The sequence below is a fragment of the Euwallacea fornicatus genome, chromosome 23 (genome assembly GCF_040115645.1).
Source record: "Euwallacea fornicatus isolate EFF26 chromosome 23, ASM4011564v1, whole genome shotgun sequence".
Taxonomy (NCBI): Eukaryota; Metazoa; Arthropoda; class Insecta; order Coleoptera; family Curculionidae; genus Euwallacea; species Euwallacea fornicatus.
The window spans coordinates 2,549,034-2,568,060 of NC_089563.1; the positions used below are offsets into that span (position 1 = coordinate 2,549,034).

The 19,027-nt window shown below is 35.6% G+C and overlaps 2 protein-coding genes across 6 annotated transcripts; one reads left to right on the plus strand and one right to left on the minus strand.

The window, feature by feature from the left end:
• The first annotated feature begins 587 nt into the window (after positions 1 to 587).
• On the plus strand, positions 588 to 16,168 carry LOC136346467 (putative leucine-rich repeat-containing protein DDB_G0290503). Of its 4 annotated transcripts, none has more exons than XM_066295645.1 (12): positions 588 to 826; positions 7,914 to 7,995; positions 10,700 to 10,897; positions 10,951 to 11,191; positions 11,247 to 11,490; positions 11,549 to 11,832; positions 12,926 to 13,191; positions 13,783 to 13,882; positions 14,110 to 14,373; positions 14,435 to 14,664; positions 14,718 to 14,899; positions 14,963 to 16,167. In XM_066295645.1, the coding sequence occupies exons 2-12, from the start codon at positions 7,930 to 7,932 to the stop codon at positions 15,285 to 15,287; spliced, it is 2,400 nt and encodes a 799-aa protein (XP_066151742.1). In that variant the 5' UTR covers positions 588 to 826; positions 7,914 to 7,929; the 3' UTR covers positions 15,288 to 16,167. The 4 variants fall into 4 exon arrangements, with proteins under 4 accessions (XP_066151742.1, XP_066151743.1, XP_066151741.1 ...); XM_066295646.1 differs by lacking the exon at positions 588 to 826 and adding an exon at positions 4,016 to 4,096; XM_066295644.1 differs by lacking the exon at positions 588 to 826 and adding an exon at positions 6,789 to 6,850 and having other exon boundaries at positions 13,786 to 13,882; positions 14,963 to 16,168.
• Positions 16,169 to 16,337: 169 nt separating this feature from the next.
• Positions 16,338 to 18,887, minus strand: pths (porthos). Of its 2 annotated transcripts, XM_066295672.1 has the most exons (8): positions 18,747 to 18,887; positions 18,545 to 18,689; positions 18,233 to 18,491; positions 17,887 to 18,037; positions 17,436 to 17,688; positions 17,155 to 17,378; positions 16,825 to 16,957; positions 16,338 to 16,646 (listed from the first exon to the last, which is right to left on the minus strand). In XM_066295672.1, the coding sequence occupies exons 2-8, from the start codon at positions 18,656 to 18,658 to the stop codon at positions 16,389 to 16,391; spliced, it is 1,392 nt and encodes a 463-aa protein (XP_066151769.1). In that variant the 5' UTR covers positions 18,659 to 18,689; positions 18,747 to 18,887; the 3' UTR covers positions 16,338 to 16,388. The 2 variants fall into 2 exon arrangements, with proteins under 2 accessions (XP_066151769.1, XP_066151768.1); XM_066295671.1 differs by having other exon boundaries at positions 18,545 to 18,883.
• Positions 18,888 to 19,027: the final 140 nt, after the last annotated feature.

Genomic DNA, 19,027 nt, shown 5'->3' on the forward strand with positions numbered 1-19,027 from the left:
TTTTTTTATTGCGCATCAGTTAAAGACCTAGAGAAGTCACTCAACGTCCTCATCATATTTGCTTTCGTTGCACGCTTTATATCTCGATAAATAAATTACTCATATGGATAGATTTACTAGCACCCCCATACTTTTATTTTACTAGGTGAAAGGGCCACACCTTGTGGTGATATGCGGGACACGTCTTCCTGTTTTTTTGTTTAAATTTGATGAAGCACGATATCCAACTTGAAAGCTTCCGGATGGCTCTCCAACCAACACACCCTTTAATGCCTCGTAATTAGATTTTATTAAGACATAAGCGTATTAAGTAAATTTATTTATATTCGTCATGTTGAATATAAAAAAATCGTCTGATGTTTTTGAACTGTTATTGATTTCTCCATAGCGTTAAAAGATAATATAGTGTACGATCACGAAAGGGCCACTATCAGAATGCTCTAAATACCGCCATAGGCCCGTTTCTTCCCGATCTAATTACTCATGTATGTGCACTATCGTATCCAAACGGAAGCCCTACTTCCGCATGGGGGGGGCCCACTACGACGCTATTAGCGTGTTTAGCCCACCATTTCCATGCAGTTCAATATTATGGTTGTTGTACTTTTACCACCGCTTCGTTGCGTTGCGTGCCGTTTTCTTTCGTGATTTTGGCCGCTTTATTTCTGGCCTGTGTACTGAGTATCGAACCACTGTGCGCATTACTCCGGGTGCTTTACCGGACCGCGAAAGCTCCATTTGAGGTTTCGTCTCTTCTGCTTGTGTCTTAGTGCAGGAATTTCGGTTTGAGTTCATGCTCAGTTTGTGTGGAAAAGTCGGAAATTAGGTGAGTCGAAATAACGGAAAATGTTATTAAAGAGTACTTAAGTAGAGAGGTGCTTTCATTAAGTAGAATTTAAAATAAGTTTTTTACCAACATTTGAATTGCCTATCATAAGTTTAGCTTGGCTAAGCTACGGTTAAGGTGACAGGTAGTATACGCGATCTATAACAAATGTGGCAAAATGTTCAATTTAAGCCCAGTTTAGAGAGTAACCATATGTCAACGGAAGTAGCGATCATTTAGTTTTGGTAGTTAAATTCGTAAAATGTTGACTACATTAGTATTTTTTTAGTTTGAACAAAAGACAAAATAGACCGATTTCCTTTTAAATGTTACTTAATTTTATGGTTCATCAAGAATCCTTGACCTAGGATTTTATGCCGAACCTGACAACATGGCAATTTCAAACGGTACGTGCTGTCAAAATTTTACCACCAGCTTTAGAAACAAATTCAAGGCGCGATGTTGTCATTTACACATTTAAATGAAAATTAAAAGAAATAAAAATTATTACAATTTGCAACAAAAATATATGTATATACATGGACTATATACAAGAATTTCTTAAAAATTGCCGCATATCCCCGGATTAAAACTTTGTCAATCCTTCATGGCTCAACGAAATATTATGATTAAGCGATAATGATACATATTTCCATATTGTCGTATGCTTTTTGTATTTGCCAATTAAGCAATACAAAATTAATACCAAACAAATCTGTACAACAATAATAATTTCAAATTGCAAAACTTGATAAATTTATTTAACGTGCGCATTATTTATGAGGTAAATTGCCTTCTAAGCTAAAGCGTGAAGCACTTGCCTGCATAATAATATCAAAAAGACGATAATTTGAAATGGAAATTATTAACATTATATTTCATTATGTGCTGCTTTCTTTTATGCTCAACATTATGAGCTACTTAAAGGCAATCCAATTCTTAGGAGCAGAATTGATTAATTTTGGAATGTTATGAGAAATATCTTTTTTATTCAAAATAGAGAGAAAAATCGAAAAATTAGTTTAATGAGTGCAAAAATATAAGTTAAGGAATGTTTGCGGTTGGGAGCACATTAATACAGGAAGTGTATTATGGCAAATCTATGAAACCATCAGAAACTAAATTACTTCATTATGCAAGAAATTTATGATTTTATTTTTTTATTAGAACGGTAACCGACTAATTGTCATTTTATACTAAAATTAATAATCATATATTCCAAACAAAGTAGAGATGTACATATGTATGTTGTATTACAAACACATGCTGAGTTTTAGTTAATCATTGAAGTGTTCCATCTACCCACGCAAAGATTGGTTTAACGTTCCATTATGCGTGACAATGTGGTTTATCAAACTTCGGCCGTTCGGCAATATAAACCAGCGACAATTTCGGCCATTTATCTATATTATTATTATTTATATTTATGCATTAGTTTAGTAGAAAATTGCACGCGTAGGAAGATGTGCCTTAATATAGGTCGAACCAACTTGTGTTGTTGGTCGATAAATCCAAATTAAGATTATGCGGTAACACCATACTATCTGGTCAAACCATGGAAGTTTGAAGCATCCTTTAAGTGGGTTAAGGATGTTGTAAAATCGATTCGTAGACTGTAATTTCGTTTTAGTTGAATAATGCAAAGTAGAAGTGCTCCCCGCTGAATGGCTGAAGAACATTTTCCTGTTTTTGCAATAATAAAATAAACAGCGCTTTACGTCGACCACCCTGTTGGAACACTTCCAGATCTATATCATAAGTTTGAGATGTAATAGTGTTTAGTCTAAATTAAGAATATGTGCGATGAGCAGAAAGACCGGTTTGGTCGTTAGCCTTTTTCCGAGAAAATTAAGATTGTTTATCTACAGTGTGGCCCATTCAAGGTGGAAACACCACTGTAAGTTTTACATTTCTAACTCGATTTCAAAGAATCAAGGCTTAAAAGGTAGGGAATAAACATTTTCATTGATGCCGTAAAAATTGTTTTCTAACTCACGCGACCTAGTCCTACCATAACCTGTTTCCTATGTCAAAAATCGCAAAAGATTAGGATGTTATTTTTTGGAAAAACGAGCACGCCACTGATCTCAGCATTCTTCAATATAGACGCGTGCCAAATTTCATAAAAAAATAACAATTATTAGCCATTTCAGATAAGTTTATTTTACAACTGCAAAAAATATTATTTTACCAAGATAGCTATAAAACAAAAAAATTTAAAATAAATAAACTAATAAACTAAATCTTGAAACTTTGAATATATTCATTGTATGTTTTTGAAGGGCCCATTTTTCAATTGTTGTGGAGTTGGTTCCTCGCAGACTTTTCGTGTGCGAGTTCGAAGATCTGCAATGTGGCGAAAAGGCGATTCGCAAACTTCATTTTTGATAGTGTCGCTTAAAAAAATCTAAGGGCGTAAAATCGTGAGGTTTAGGAGGCCATTCGATTAATGGGCCATTCCGGTCTATCTGTTTATTTTCAAAATATAGACATAAATATCGTCTCGCACAAGCGGAATTACGAACAGAACTACAAACTAATTGAAAATAGAGGTTTCCGGAATAACCGAGTCGCGAATCGTCCAAATCATTCAACATCTTTTGCTCAAGAAATTCTAGAAAATTCCAATCGTCGGATTTCCATCCAGAAGGAAATTAATTTAACGTTTAGCATTGAATTTGTTTCTATGACTCTCTTGATAAAACAATATGGCGTCAAACTGTGAAATAAACTCCTCTAGAACGGCCGATAATTTTTAAAAAATTAAATTTGGCATGTCGCCATTTTAAGGAATGTCGAATTCAGCGGGGCGCCTATTTTTTTCGAAAAAAAACACTCCAAACCCGTATTTCCGATGTTTAACATAGAAAATCGTAATAAGCTTTGGTCGGGTGAGTTCGAAAAAAATGTTTATAGCTAAAATAGAGCTTTTTGTTTCTCATGTTTCGAGTCTTGATTTATCGAAACCGGGTTAAAAATGCAAAAGTTACAGTATATATGTAATTAAACAAGTTTTGGCACTTGTTCGTCCCCGTGAAAATTCTACAATTTTGGTTTGATTAAAGAATGACAACGTCGCGCTCCGCTTTTGTTTCAAAAATGCACGACTGACGTAATACTACTGACAGGACGATTTCCTGACAGATCAAATTCTCATCCAAAATGTCGGTAATTTCCTGGTCAGCATAGCAAGCCCAACTAGCGATGAAAATATGCCGTAAAACACATAGTATTTAGCTAATTTTGTGACCAGATCATCGAATCAATTAGGTCCGTCACACTTTCTTTTCCTGTCTAGCGCGATGTCAAGCCCAGCCATTACCGTTCCTATTGTTGAATTGCACAAAAAATGCAAGTTTCCATTAAATTATTGCCTAGGAATTGCACATTACGGTTGTTAGTTCATTTTGATAGGAGAGTTTGGAAATAATGTCATTATTTGCTCTCATTATGCTTAACACAGGTACCAGAGTGGCGTGTCGTAATTGCTCGGACGTCCACTGGGCCCCACAAGTGTTCGTACATCAAGACAAAAAGTGAATATATGTCATTTATTATGCGCTTTAAGTTTCTGATCCCTGGATTAACCGCTCAAAGCCAAAGCGACTCAGTTAAGCCTTGACGTGCCTAAACCCATTATTAACCTCCATGACCAAGGAAGGTCATTAGGTGAAACAGATGAAATTGCTGAAAATGTCAACAAAACACCTAGAGCTGTTCGATGCGTTGGAAGCAAAATGAAAAATACGGGAAATTTCCTATCTCCTGTTCGCGGAGGACCACCAAGGAAGATAAAGAAGTGGCGGCGCAGTTTTATTATCCCTAAGGTACAAGATAACCCTTGAGTTAATGCCGCAAAACTTGCATCGGATCACGAAAATGGTGCTCCAAAGTGTCTGTCGAAACTGCTAAAAATGTGCTAAAAGAAGCTGAATTCCATGGCAGAGTAGCAAAACATATGTCTTGGAATTAACGAAACCGGTGGCAAGACAAGAGTTGCAATTTGCAAGAGAAAACGCGAATAATTCAATGGAGTTCTGGCGTCCTGCAATCTTTTCATATGAAAGTAAATTCAATATTTTTGGATCAGACGGACGTGTTTACTTACGGAGAAACACAGGAGAAACTATGAAAAAACAGCATCTGGAGCCCGCTGTGAAGCATGAAACCTTAATTTTATTGATGGAACTGTAGAGAGTTTTATGCGTCCAAATATTTTAAGTGACGATCTGGAGCAGAGTGGCATTAAATTAAGAATTCACGACGCTTATTGGTTCCAACAGGACTGCGGCCCCATACATTTCTCAACGATTTTTCAAGAATGCCTATTATACAGGGTGTTGGGTATTCTTTCAGCAAAAATAATTAGCCTTTCCTTGTGCGATTTTTTTCTTTAGAGCTTTATGCTCACTCTACGATGTTGAAGTAGTTTAAATAAAATTAATTTTGTTAATATCCTCGGTGTTTCTTGACGTGTTCGAATGAAATTTTGCAGAGATGCACAGTTCAATGAGACGCACTTTTCTTAAAATTTGAAAAAACAAAAATTGAACCCAGGAAAAAGGATAACCATCACCTCCCCCCCCCCCCCCTCGACTTTTTTTTAGATACGCCAATGGCGAATTTATTTAATTCTTCAAACCAAACGTTCCTGTATCTTAGTCTTTTATGCTTCAAAACTTCTAATTTATCTTTTACTTTAGAAGGTATTTCAGCATCTTGCCTCTTAATACATGATACCCATTTTCCGTTTGGCGCAACGCATCTGCAAGACATGATGCATTGCCACATGACTGTCTTAAGTCATCTTAACTAAATTAAATAGGAATCTTTTTTTTTGGGGTGCTGCCGATTAGGAAATGCATCTGCGTAGCATCTAGCCGCTAAAGTACCATTAAAACTGCATTTTCCTATATTAGCTACATACCCATCGTTAAGAACACTTCAGTCATTTTCGAAAATGATAAAAATTCTTCTTTATAAACTATTTGCGTATTTGAAATGATTATAATTGTGAAGTTATAAATTTATTTAGAAGCAACATTAAAAGTTACTCTGAACGTTTTTCGATAAACAACGCTAATCATTGCCTTGGCAATCTGATCATCATGTACGTTCATCAAAATTTCTAACAATAATACACAAAAAGCGGATGAAAGGAAATGAGGTAAAATATCTTCTTAAGAGGAAAATTAAAATTTTACAAGAATAAAGAAGTTAAGATGAAGGAACGTTAGGTTAAAAAATGAAACACGTCCACCATTGGCGTGCGGAACAAAAGTTAGAAGGATGGAAACATGTCCACGACCCCCCCATTTTCCCCGTTCTGATTTCATTTTTTTTACCCGAATTGTTAGAAAACTGCGCTTCATCGAACTGCTCACCACTGGAAAATTTCATTAAAATATTTCAAGAAGCACCGAACGTACTAACATTTTTTTTAACAACTTCAACACTCTGTGTGGTGAATATAGAGCGACAAAGGAAAAGGTCGCATGAGTAACGTCGAACTATTCACGCTCAGGGGATCTGTGGGCAGCCCACCAATTTGCAACACCCTGTATAACGTCGCTCCCGTATTGAAAGCGCCTCCAGATTTCCCAGACCTCAATCCCATTGAACACCTGCAGTCATACTTAGAGAAGCAAATCAAGACACGTGACATACTGAGCAAAGATGCTTTGCGAAGTGTTCTTCTGTAAGAGTAGTTCTTTATGTCTCGTAAGGTAACTGAAATTGTAGTTTCTTCAATGTCATGACGGCTGCAGAGTGTTGTCGATTTCAACAGGTACCAAACTAACTATCGGTGAATACATACTGATTTCGTTATTTGATTTCGCTTTCCCGGAGATAGAACGAATACTTTTCCTACTAAATGTTGTGGTTCTTGTGTTACATTGTAATCTTCCAACAGGGAAAGGCTGGAATCACCTTGAAAGAGGACTCGGTCATATTAACTTCGCCATTGAGATTTGTTATAGCGATTCTGCTGATGCATTTATTAGGTATAATAGCTAGGGCGAGGTAAATAGACTATAATAAAAATATATTAACACTTCCTATGGCAATTAAAACACATTTTCCCCTCCATTAGCGTTCTGTGAGATCTGGCAAGCTCCCTCCCGCGTCTCCTCCGGAGAGATAATATTTTTTTCCAATTCATCTCACACACAAAAAGCCCATAAATAATTGATCGCGTATCCTCAGAGTGCATTTAGGGCAAGAAACGTTAATTTAATCTACATAAGTAAGTACTTGTCGTGGTTTTCTCCTTTAAACATCTGCCAATTGGCTTTGCAATAAACCCAAAGAGAGAGAGTTTTATGGCACTTGAATGGCATCGAGATTGGACGAGTGAAGTAATATATTATCAATTTCTACGTGCCTTCACTTATTTAATTTGATTCAAATTAAAAGTTTATTTCCATTGAAGTGAGCGTCTCGTGCATCTAATGGAAGAAACGGAACGGCCACCGCAAGACCTTAGGGAGGCTACCGGTGGTAGTACGAGCGCCAATGTATAATTGTACAGACACGCGGTCTTTAATTATATTAATAGAGACGTTACATTTTCTTTGTAATAAGCCAAACACCGTAGGATGTCGTTATTGTAACTAGAGCAATTTTTCCTAGAAACTCCGCATTTTTGCATTATTAATTAAATTGCCTTTCTTCGTGTAATGTTAACACATCACGATATGCGGACACTAACTAAATAACATCAAGTAAAAGTGTGTAATACACTAATTTGAAATTGGGGCTTCCCAAGACTGCCAAGTGAGAGTTTCACGGTAACGGCGCGTTTGTATGGTAATGTGCATTATTAATTGCTGCAAATTCGTCATCAAACATTACAGCAAATCCTCAAGTTCCTCCATTATTCAAAAGAGAAAAAAAAGAACTTTTTGAATTTAATGATGAAGGACTACTAATTTCCTAGTCTGATTGTGGTTTTATTTAATCTGATTCAGTTTTAATACGCGTTCTGCCTTGGTGGTCAATTATTTTTTCAATAGGTATTTAGGTGTTGTTGAAATCTGGTTACAATGAATTATTGATTAATAAATGTTACGCGTGTTTGTTGCAGGATTACCAAAGACATCATGGATAACGAGTATCAACAGATATTGCCCAAGGTGTCTGGGTATTTGGAGAAAAAGGGGAGGAAGGTAAGCAGTAGAGTTTAGAGGGAACAAGCTATAAACGACGGAACGTTTTCGATTATGGGTTTTCGAGCAGTTGAGCTCGCAAATGGTGTCTTGACGATATCCGAAAATTATTATGGCCGAGCTGCGAACGCCAAAAGTAACACTTTCCTTATGGAACCTTAGTTTGTTATGTATCAACAAATGAGTGCTCAAAAGTGGAGTATTTTCGCAAAAAGCCTCGATATCTCCCAAATCATAAAAGCTGGGTATACTCAACTATACAGGGTGTCCGGATACTCCGTGTACAACGCTCTATCAGATATAGTACAACTCATAATAAGTCGATTTAACTAGATTTGCTTTAGTACAAAAGTTGATAATAACGGAGCTACAGGGTGTCAAAGTTGAAAAAGGAAATCAGATTTTCTTTAATATCTTTTGACTTCTTCAAACTAATTTATATATATATATATATATATATATATATATATATATATATATATATATATATATATATACATATATACAAAAAAGGTTTATAAGTAATTATGATTAGAGCATAGTAAACTACTCAAATACAGGGTGTGCCATTGCAAAACGTAACTTTTGCAAGGCATACTTGACTGACCATCGAGTGACCCTGTAAGTTTCTAAACATTTTTATAAATGCGAATATATTTATATCCACGTCACGTGACGTGATCAGTGCGGGAGTAAATTTTAAATAAAATTCAATAACTTATCTTGTAATATCGTTGAATTGCTTTCTGCATTATCGATATCGATCACAAGGAACATTCCTTAGTACACTTGACTGCGGTCATCTTAATGGGTTTCTTAAATATATATTTGAATGGTGTAGTTCGAACAATCCGAGCCTTCGTGGTGCCCCAATTTGGAAATTGAAAAAAAAACAACTTGTTCCACATAGAGCACCCCGTTGATTGTCCAATTTCTTAAACGGCTGCTCATCGAACTCAATTCATTTCTCCAAATCGCCATGTCCATCTCGCTCAGTTTTCAAAAATCATAAGCAATTTTCAATTATTTTTAAATGGAGTTTGTGACTCTTTTTAAACCTTGGAAAGTCGATTTTTTCAAAGTCACAGCAAAAAATTAAATTAAATAAAAAGTGAGTCGATTGAATCGCTCAACGGAATTTGAGCTGAGGCTGGCGTTTGAGTTCAGTCAGTGGTCAGACTCGGGCAATAATTCACTAGTTCTTTTCCATTGCGGCGGTGGACTCAGCTCCTTTTGATGTCATTTCATACGGTGTTTAAGGGTGTTTCTGCCATTCCTTTAAACATTACCATAATTATGCATAACGTCGGAGTTATGCGACATTCCACTTTTTATAATTTAATGTGAGAGAAGGGCACGATCCCCTCACGACGTTGACTCAATTGTGGGGTAATCTTGGCATTAATCGGGAGGGGAATAATGTTGAAATCATTATAATTTCTACAATTCATTATTCATCTAATTTACTGTAAAATTTCGAATCCCGAACCTAAAGCTGAATCCAATTCTAGGCTGGAATATCCCCATTATAATTTTTATATTATATTATTTCCATTCTGAGATGACGTCGTAATCGATAGTTTTCAAAGTAAATCATTGAAGAAACTAACAAGCTAATAGAATGAAGGATTCTACGCCACTAAATTTTCAAAAATTCCAAATCTCCTTGTTCCAATTAAAAGCAAAAATTGTTAATTGAATTTGATTGAAGTCGAGGATGTTGTGCTGCCTGATTTCGTACCAAATAGGGCAAGATAACGAGTAGTTTTCAAGGTAAATTATTCAAAGAAATTATAATTGGAAAAGTGAAGCGTCTTCAGCTATTCAGTTTTGCAAATTCTGAGCTATAGTCTATACTCTTTGTGCGGAAAATCAGATTTCTGGGCGATTTTGAAAATTTACATTCACCATGTCAAGAAAAAAGCTCTACTTCAGATAGAGTACTCTTCGTTCAGTCATTATTTTTTCATGTTTATACTCAATTACGTAATCTCCCATTTTATAATTTACATTTTTCCCGTCAGGATTTTCACAAGTTAAGCAAAAATTATATTTTTTGGACGGCGAATTTCCAAGGCGTGGGACTCGGGCTTTAGCCCGAAACTAATTAAGAATTTTTGTATTGGTCCTCTGCAGGCAGCAAAAGAATTTTCTTGGGGCTAATTGACTAGGACGGCATTTTAATAAAAAAATTGGTCTTAATTGCAGGCTAATGACGATGCAAAAAAGCAGGCAAACTGCTTTTTGGGTTTTGAATTACATGGATAGTTGGTTTTGTTCCAAATCACGGTTCGTTAACAAATGATGCCGGAGACGAAACTTTAAAGTTTTAATCTGCTGCGCGAAAGTAAATGCAAAGAAAACTCTTCCTTCCCTCGTAATTACCCAGAGATAGCATTTCTCTCTTCCTATAACAATGATAATAAAACCTTTCACAACAGAGTTTTCCAAAGACTAATTTAGCAGCTGTCACGGGAGAAAGTAGTAATAAAAGGTCATCAGTCATTTGATATACCTTTAATAACTACGATTGAGATTGTATTTATTCGCATGTCAACTTGCAGATTAACATTGAATGCAATTAATTAGATACAAGAAGTCTGGTGTACGCCCTGTATAATGCTCTTCTAACATTCGTTTCCCCCCTAGTCCCATGTCCGCAACATTTACGTTGCCTGCTTTCTAAGAACTTGAAACGTTTCAGAAAATGATGAGTTGCTACAAAAAGTACTGGTTTGTACTAGAGGGGCGTCTCCTGCTCTACTACAAATCCAAAGATGAATACGACGCCATATCCCCTTGCAAGGGATCCATCAATTTAGGTCCCACGTCTAATGTCAAGCCTGGTAATGCCAATTCTGGAGTGTTCCAGATTGAAAGCAAAACCACCACCATCACCTTGGTAAGAATTTGCACTCGCAGTAACGGACTCGAATTAGCACTCTCACCCATCAGAGGGCTGAAAGCAAAGACGACCAGCACAAGTGGATAGAGGCATTGATATCTGCGTTAAATCAAAGAAGCGAGTACAGGAAATTGAACCACTTTAGGTACTCCACTAGCGATTTGTCCCCCGTTGCCAAGAAGGCCTTATTGGACAAGCAGAAAACTCTGCCGAGTGGCTTCGATAGCGGCTCGGTGGACTTCCAAATGACCATTATAGAAAAATTGCAGAAAATGGGAGCTAGGAGCTACGGTAGCTTCAAATTGTCGCTCAATGGAGCAATAATACTAGTTTTCGTTTTATTTAGGTATTGGACCGAAACTTCGCAGATCCAAAACAACCCTCGCGCGGACCCATCAGATGTCTTATTCCAACGACTCTTTACCATCGAAAAATAATGACGAACTACGTCTTCACAAAACCGGATCAGTTATCATAGACAATGACTGCTATACTAAAATTAGTATCCGCAATAGCATTGAAAGTGTTGAAGCTAGTTCTGAAGGCATTTACGAGAGAATTCCTTCTTCCGATTCAGTGTTTATACAAAGGTAAAATGTTGCTTAATGTGTAATACACTTCGTTAGCTTGTATTTCACTCAAATCCAGAGAAGCCTCCGAAGGCCTTAACAATAACAGATCGCCACCGTTAATGACAGAGAATGACGCTTACTGGACTAAATATGCCGCAGATGTGCCGGAATCTGGCTACAGAGTCATTGATAATAATGATAACATTCAGCCTGGAGATACCAAGGAGCTTGAGGAAGAGAACATCTACGCTGAGGCCGACTTAAAGAACGTCAAAAGCTCGGAAAGGCTTGAAAATGACAAATACGTTGATTTGGAAAATTTGAGAACTAGCTCGACTTCCAGCCAGGGTTCCGCTGATGGTAATTTTGGAGATACACAGGGTGTTCCTTAATGGGTTGTAAAAAATTAAATGGGTGAATCGTGGCCTTATTTCAAGATGATAACTTGATATAAAGGCATATAGTAAATTGCTTTCATTTTGATTTACAGGCCATTGGAATTTTATTATTTTTTTCCATTTTCATGCATTTCTCTGTTATTTGTAAAGATAATTAATTCAACATAGGTAGTACCAACCATTTAGCCATTACGAATAAACTGAAATAACAATTATTTTAAATGTTTTACAGGACGTTACTTTTTTCGTGGCCGCTCTTAGTATTTTGCATTTGAACTTTTTTATGATATTTTTAGATTTTATTCATTAACTTCACTTAATCCCTTATAGCTTTTATTACCTTTTTTGCTTCTTCAGTTTTTTTTTATTAGGAACAACAGTTTAAGAAATATTTGGAAAAGAAACTAACCACGTAACCATGTTTGTCCCAATGGACCTAAGGATATCATAAAATGGCAAAGTGGTGAATTGTTGAAAAATTGTAAATGCTTATCATACTATTAGAAATACACCTGAAATTTTTCATTGAGTCCTGCAGGCCGTGAGAAAAAGGGCAGAATCTTGCGTTTTGACCAGATATCTTCAGCAATTACTGTGACAATAATCCAAATTAGGAGTTTTGATTTTTGCAAATATCTCTTGAACTATTATTCCTAATAAAAAAAGAACCGAACAGACAAAAATGTTAATTAAAAATATAAGGGGTCAAATGAACTTAACGAATAAAATCTAAAAATGTCATAAATACAGTTCTAATGTAAAATATTGGGAGCGATCACGAAAAAAGTAACATCCTGTAGAGTATTTTAAGTAATTTTTATTTCAGTTTCTTCGTAAAATTCTAAAATGATTTTCACAAATAACAGAGAAATTAATGAAAAATAGAAAAAAAATTAAACTCCAACACCCAGTAGATCAAAATAAAATAAATTTAGGACATGTCTTTATATGAAGTTTTTATCTTGAAATGAGCTCATGATTAATCATTTCATTTTTTGCCATTCATTAAGCAACATCTTGTATTTTCTCAATGAGTTAAAGAGGTTTACTTCTAGACAAAGAGAGGAAGACAGGTTTGTTCGGCATCGGTAGGAAAAATAAATGCGATAAAGACAGTAAGGAAGACAAGAAAGGGAAGATTAAGAAATCTGAGAGTTTCCTCCACAGGGTGTGGAGTAAGAAATCGAGAAATAAGAAAAACAAGAATATATCGCTGAGTGCGACAGATATTGTGGACAAGGGAGCGATGAGCGATAGTGACACTCTGAAGACATTAAGCGAGCTGCAGCAGATTCTTCAGAGACAAAACGGCGGCATCAAAGTAAGTACGAGAATTGAGAAGTTATGAATCAAGGAATATGCCTTACGAAAATATCGTTTAGGGGTGTCCTTCGACGACTCGCAACTTATCCCAATGTCCTTACTTCTTCCCTTATTAATGAATAAAACTTTAACTAAATCAAAGGCGAAGCATTTTTAAAAAGGTACATCCCAATTTTGATCGTTCCAAACTAAAAATACTTCAAAAATTTCTGAATTTCGCCATCCCGTATCTCAGTTATGTTTCGCAATGATCATCTTTCCATACTAAATCGTCTTATTTTGCGATATTTCGTTGACCTCTAAAATTTCAAGCAAAACACACCCTCCTCGGTGTTGTTCACTTAAGACATTCGGCCACGACTTCGCCATAAACAACGGCCCTAAAGCTACAAATCGACCATAAATCAATACAATAAACATGATCCCGAAGACGCTTCTTGACTGCCAAAGTTTCCTCATAGCAAGCACGTGTTTATTTGTCTAGATTGCCCTTTATACTTGTTCGAATGTCTACCAAATCGATGCCCCCATAACGACAACGTAATTTACCCTAATGTCTTAACGTGCTTCAATTTAAGAAATGTTTCAGCAGCTGCACGAGAGAACTAGTACTGTAAGTGCCATGGAACTGGGCAATATTGAGATGGTTTACTGTGAAAGTGATGATGCACTGGAAAAAAACACGACAGGTAAGTGCACTCAGATATCACCATTTTTTATCGGAAAACTTTGAATACATATATTTTTTCCTGCAACTCCCAAGCCATCCATAAAATGTCCCAAAAAACCTAAGCAGCAAACTAAAAAATCACATTTACATACATAACGCAAATTTTCTCCCTTGGCTTCTTTTGTAACCCCGTCGCCAAATTGATTATAAATATCTCTTTGTGAAGCAAATAATTATTTTTTTCAGGATTTAACGATGAAATTATAAGTCACAATGCCAAAGGTCCCTCCTTACCGCCCAGAAACCATTCACAATCTACATCTAAATCGTCTTTAACTCCGATATATAAAGAAGTGCCCGTGCAACATCCACCTGCGGTCCCACCTAAAATGAAGCGCAAAAGGCACTCTGATGCCACCTTAGACCAGATCTACAGCGATTATATGTCTAAACAGGAAATATTAGAAGAGGTGCTGAAGAACAAAGATATTGACGCTCAAAAGAAAGAAGGTGATGTCGAAGACTCTTTTAGTTAGTTTGATTACCTAAAAAGTTTTATTTGGAATATCAGGCAAAGTCAGAGAGCTAATTAAGAAATTTAGCAAAGAGGCTATAGCCCACGAAGAGGGTGTCGAATTAAGAAACAAAGATCCAGAATCGACGCACAAATGTGAGATGTTCCCAACTAATTCCAAAGATCTTGATAAACTGCTAGAGGAATTGTCAAAAATCACGACGGCCCCTATTATGACTCCAGGAGTTACCATTAGCTTAATCAATCCGGAAATTTCCGATAAAGACGTGAGTTGTCTTTAAAAGCTGAGAGGTTCTCCTCAGAAACCGTTCTTTACCAGATCCAAAAAATGGCCCCAATTCGAAGACGAAGATTATCCGATCCAGACTATGACGTTCCACGTCCTCATAGGTCATTAGTAAATATTCGCAAGAGGGACGAAAATGCCCTTCAGGCCACAAGGTTCTTTGGGCCAATACTGCAACCTTCGGATTTTGAAGACTGCGAACTACCAAATAGACCGTAAATTCATTATTCATTCGTAGTTTTTTTAATAAGTATTTATATCTCTGTTTTCATTTTCAGGTCGTCTCCCCCTACAGACTACCATTCAAATATCCCCAGCATGACTCCAGACTCTCTTGAGACAGATAACCGTAAAAGGGACTCAGTTCAATGCCAAAGTCACGATGAGTTGCGGACTATTTCCTACGACTCTCACAACTATTTGCGCTATAATAAGGAGAGCCATCAGAATCTTAATCTTTTAATTGAAACGAATTATTCTGATTCCAGATTATTTTTCAAATCAAACAACAGTTTTAGTTCGGATTCGCAGGATATTGTCAATCTAACTCAGACTAAGACGGATCAGTCTGATAATTTTTTCGTGGATTCGCTTGATCCTTAATACGTAGGTCAAAAGAATGGCGCAATGTTGTAACAAAAATGTAATAATATGCCATATCTTTGGTAGGAATGTCTAGATAAATATCTCAACAACATCATTTTTTTCAATAAAAACAGCTGTAGAATGCAATTACTTAATTTGGTCTAAGGTAAAGTTACTTTGTCGAAGAATCAATTACAATATGCAGTTCTTTTCTTAAGACTCTGTGGATGACTGTAACCGGTACAAACGCAAGCAAAATTGCACAAAACAACACTTGATTTTAGACAATCTATACACATTAATAGGAGAATATACCCGGTACTAGTGCTATTTTTGCTAGTTATTTAATGGCTTGTCGCAATTTTGAATTCACATAATCATTTGAATCCCTTCAAACATTTGCATTAACAATATACAAGGTGCACTAAAATTATCATACATTAATTTCTGATTAGTTGCAACGACTGAACAACGACAAACTATTCAATAAAGAAAAAAAGTAGCTTTAAATCTTGATGTAACACAAATCGTGTTGCAACACAAAAGTTACAATAAAAACTGCTTTGTCAGATTTGTTTTCGCACTTAACACATATTTTTTTTATTATTCTAAATATTCAAATCTTATTTTACGTTATTTTAGCGTTTTGGTTGCTAATAAGTTAATATTTTTCAAGTTTTTTTGGCGAGGAAAGCCCGTGACGTTCTGCAGAAGTCCACTTGCTTCTAGATCTGCCACTCGAATTTTTGGAAAATACCATTTTAGAAGTTCGTTTAATTTAGTATTTTACGCTTTTTTTATACCATATAATTTGCTATTTAAGTTTGTGTTTACTATATATTATATATAAATGTAACGGAAGATGAATTATCTTTGTAGTTTTAAAAATAATTGTTTGTAAATTAAAACATTACGCAATATACAGATGCCAAAGCAATAATCTCTTTCATTTCTTCATTTCATATATTACATTTTTTTAACATGTGACATAGGATGTCACGTATAAGAATTTCAATCCTATTTTTTTAGTTCGGTGCTCTTTCCTTTTTACACTCAAAAACCAAACACTTTCATCATACAAAAATTACATATTTATTTACACAAACATAACACAAAACATCATTTCTTTCCCTTTTTCTTCCCCCCTTTAATTTTCTTTCTAACCCCAGGAGCTCCTTCTGTGTCATCCTCGTCGTCCCCACCACCTTTCCGCTTTTTACCCTTCTTATCAGTTAAGTCTCGCATTTCCGTCTTGGCAATTTTCTGAGACTCTGCCACTCGTTCCTGCAAGGCCATCACTTCATCTTCTTCTGTCTTGTACAGGGGCAGCTGTTTACCAATGAGCTGCTCTATCCGTTGATATAATTCCACATCATACTGAAATTTTTATTACCTTAATGCTCAGATTCATGTTGTTTTTGTAGCAGCAAAATTATATCTAATTAAATCAGAAGTAGTGGAAAAATAGGGACTTGTATCATTGTGATTTAATCAATTTCTAATATATCGCGTAAATTTTCTGAAATAATTGATATTTGACGTAAGAAAAACTCACTTGAGTAACGAAAGTGATAGCTTTTCCAGATCTGCCAGCACGTGCAGTTCTACCTACACGGTGAATGTAGTCTTTACTATGCGTTGGAATGTCAAAATTAACAACTATGTCCACATGAGGAATATCCAAACCTCTAAAAAACAACAGCATCTATTAAAACCTCGTACTTCCCATTTCAAAGCTACTATAACAGATAATTAAATTCTCAGACATATTAATGAAATTGTAGTTTCAATTTCATAGTTTACTACACCATTCTTAAGTTATGTATAATATGAATGTAATATCTTGAACGAAAACTCTCATAGTAAAACTGAGGCATAAACCCACCTGCTGGCGACATCAGTTGATATCAAAATAGAACGGGCTTTGGCTTTAAATTTAGTCAATGCAGCCAGTCTCTTGTTCTGAGACATTTGCCCATGCAAAGGAACAGCGGTAAAGCCCAGATTTCTCAATAATAAAGCAGTCCTAATGGTATTATTGCATGTAGAACAAAAAATCATGAAACTATTGCCGGCGTTTTCGTTCAAAATATGGACTAAATATACATCCTGAAAATTGTAAATTATTAATTATGTTATGCCACTGACCTACAGTTGAAGCCATACTTTAAACTTCACAGGTATGAAAATGTAATACTGCTGTAATTTTTCTACAGTTTGGTATTTTGTTGACACTTCTACCCTTACTGGATCCTGCAGGCATGCTCGTTGCAGTTTTTTTACTTTTTTAGTCATAGTAGCAGAAAATAAAAATGTATGTCTTTCCCTAGGGATTACTTTAAGAATTTTATCCACTTCAGTCTCAAAGTCCATATTTAGAATTCTATCAGCTTCATCCATTACCAGGTATTTTAATGCCCTAGAATAACATTAAAAACCCACTTTTAAATTGGGAACTTTCAAACAAGTGAAAATTTATAAGCAAAGATTTTTCTCAGAGGTAGTGACGAATGCTGTACATAATATCATTACAGTATCAACCAACAGTGTATGCATCATAGATATTTTAGGAGTTAAATAATTTTAGTCATTAGAAATATAACTGAGAATACTTTACCTTAAATTAAATCCTTTAGTGTTAGACAAATGGTCAACCAATCGACCAGGTGTGGCTATTATAATGTGAGGCTTTTTAGCTAATAATAAAGCTTGTGATGTCATGTCCATTCCTCCAACAATCACCACACTTTTAACACCTATTGCTGATCCTGACAAAAAACATTTTCTATGCTCAAAAATTTTACCAGATTTATGATTTGGAAATTGTATAGAATTTTTTACAATCTGTATAACAAAGACATTCACACGAAAAATATAAAAATAAATAAATTTTGAATAAAATTTGTATTTTCTCATGCATAGTTTTATTATTCAATGTTGCCAGACACCATATTTTTCCTCACCCAATGCTTCAAACTGCTCAGATATCTGGAACGCCAATTCTCGGGTAGGGGTTAAAATTAAAGCAAAATGTCTTTGTGGATTTTCCAATAAAGCTTGCAATATTGGTAAAGCAAATGCTGCAGTTTTACCAGATCCCGTTTCAGCTAACCCAATAATATCCTTCCCTTGCAGAGCCACAGGAATAGATTCTCTTTGGATCTTTGAGGGGGATTTCCATTTCAATTGTTCACAAGCTTTACATAAGGCATCTACAAGACCCTATTGAGCCAAATAAGTAAATAATTGTCTTTGAGTAGCGAGTTGGAACTTACCAGGTCTTGCCATGAAACTGAAACATCTTCAATTTCTTCAACAGCACGTTCAGATACATTTTCTTCGGCATCACTACCGCTTAAAACAGGCTCGGTGTCTTTTGTAAGAGCCATAATTTATGTAAATATTTAACAATCTTTCTGACTGGAAATTTCTATGTTTATAAAAGTAAATTAAAACATTTTAACTGAGATGTGGAACCTTAGAAATAACCAAACTTTTGTAATACTCTTATCCAGTTGCAAACTTTTCAATTCCACGTGGTTGGTAGGAAAACTTAACAATAACCTCAAATCTCAACATCAGCAACGTAAAATGCAACTGCCGAGTAAAGCTGCCTACTGAACAATATTACATGGATTGTCAGTTGTCAACTTCTAAAGCAAGTCGAGCTTTCGAACTAGTCAGAATCAGACTTTCATGGATTCCATTTTCGATTGACATTCAATAGTATCGATATACAATAATTTATTATTATTATT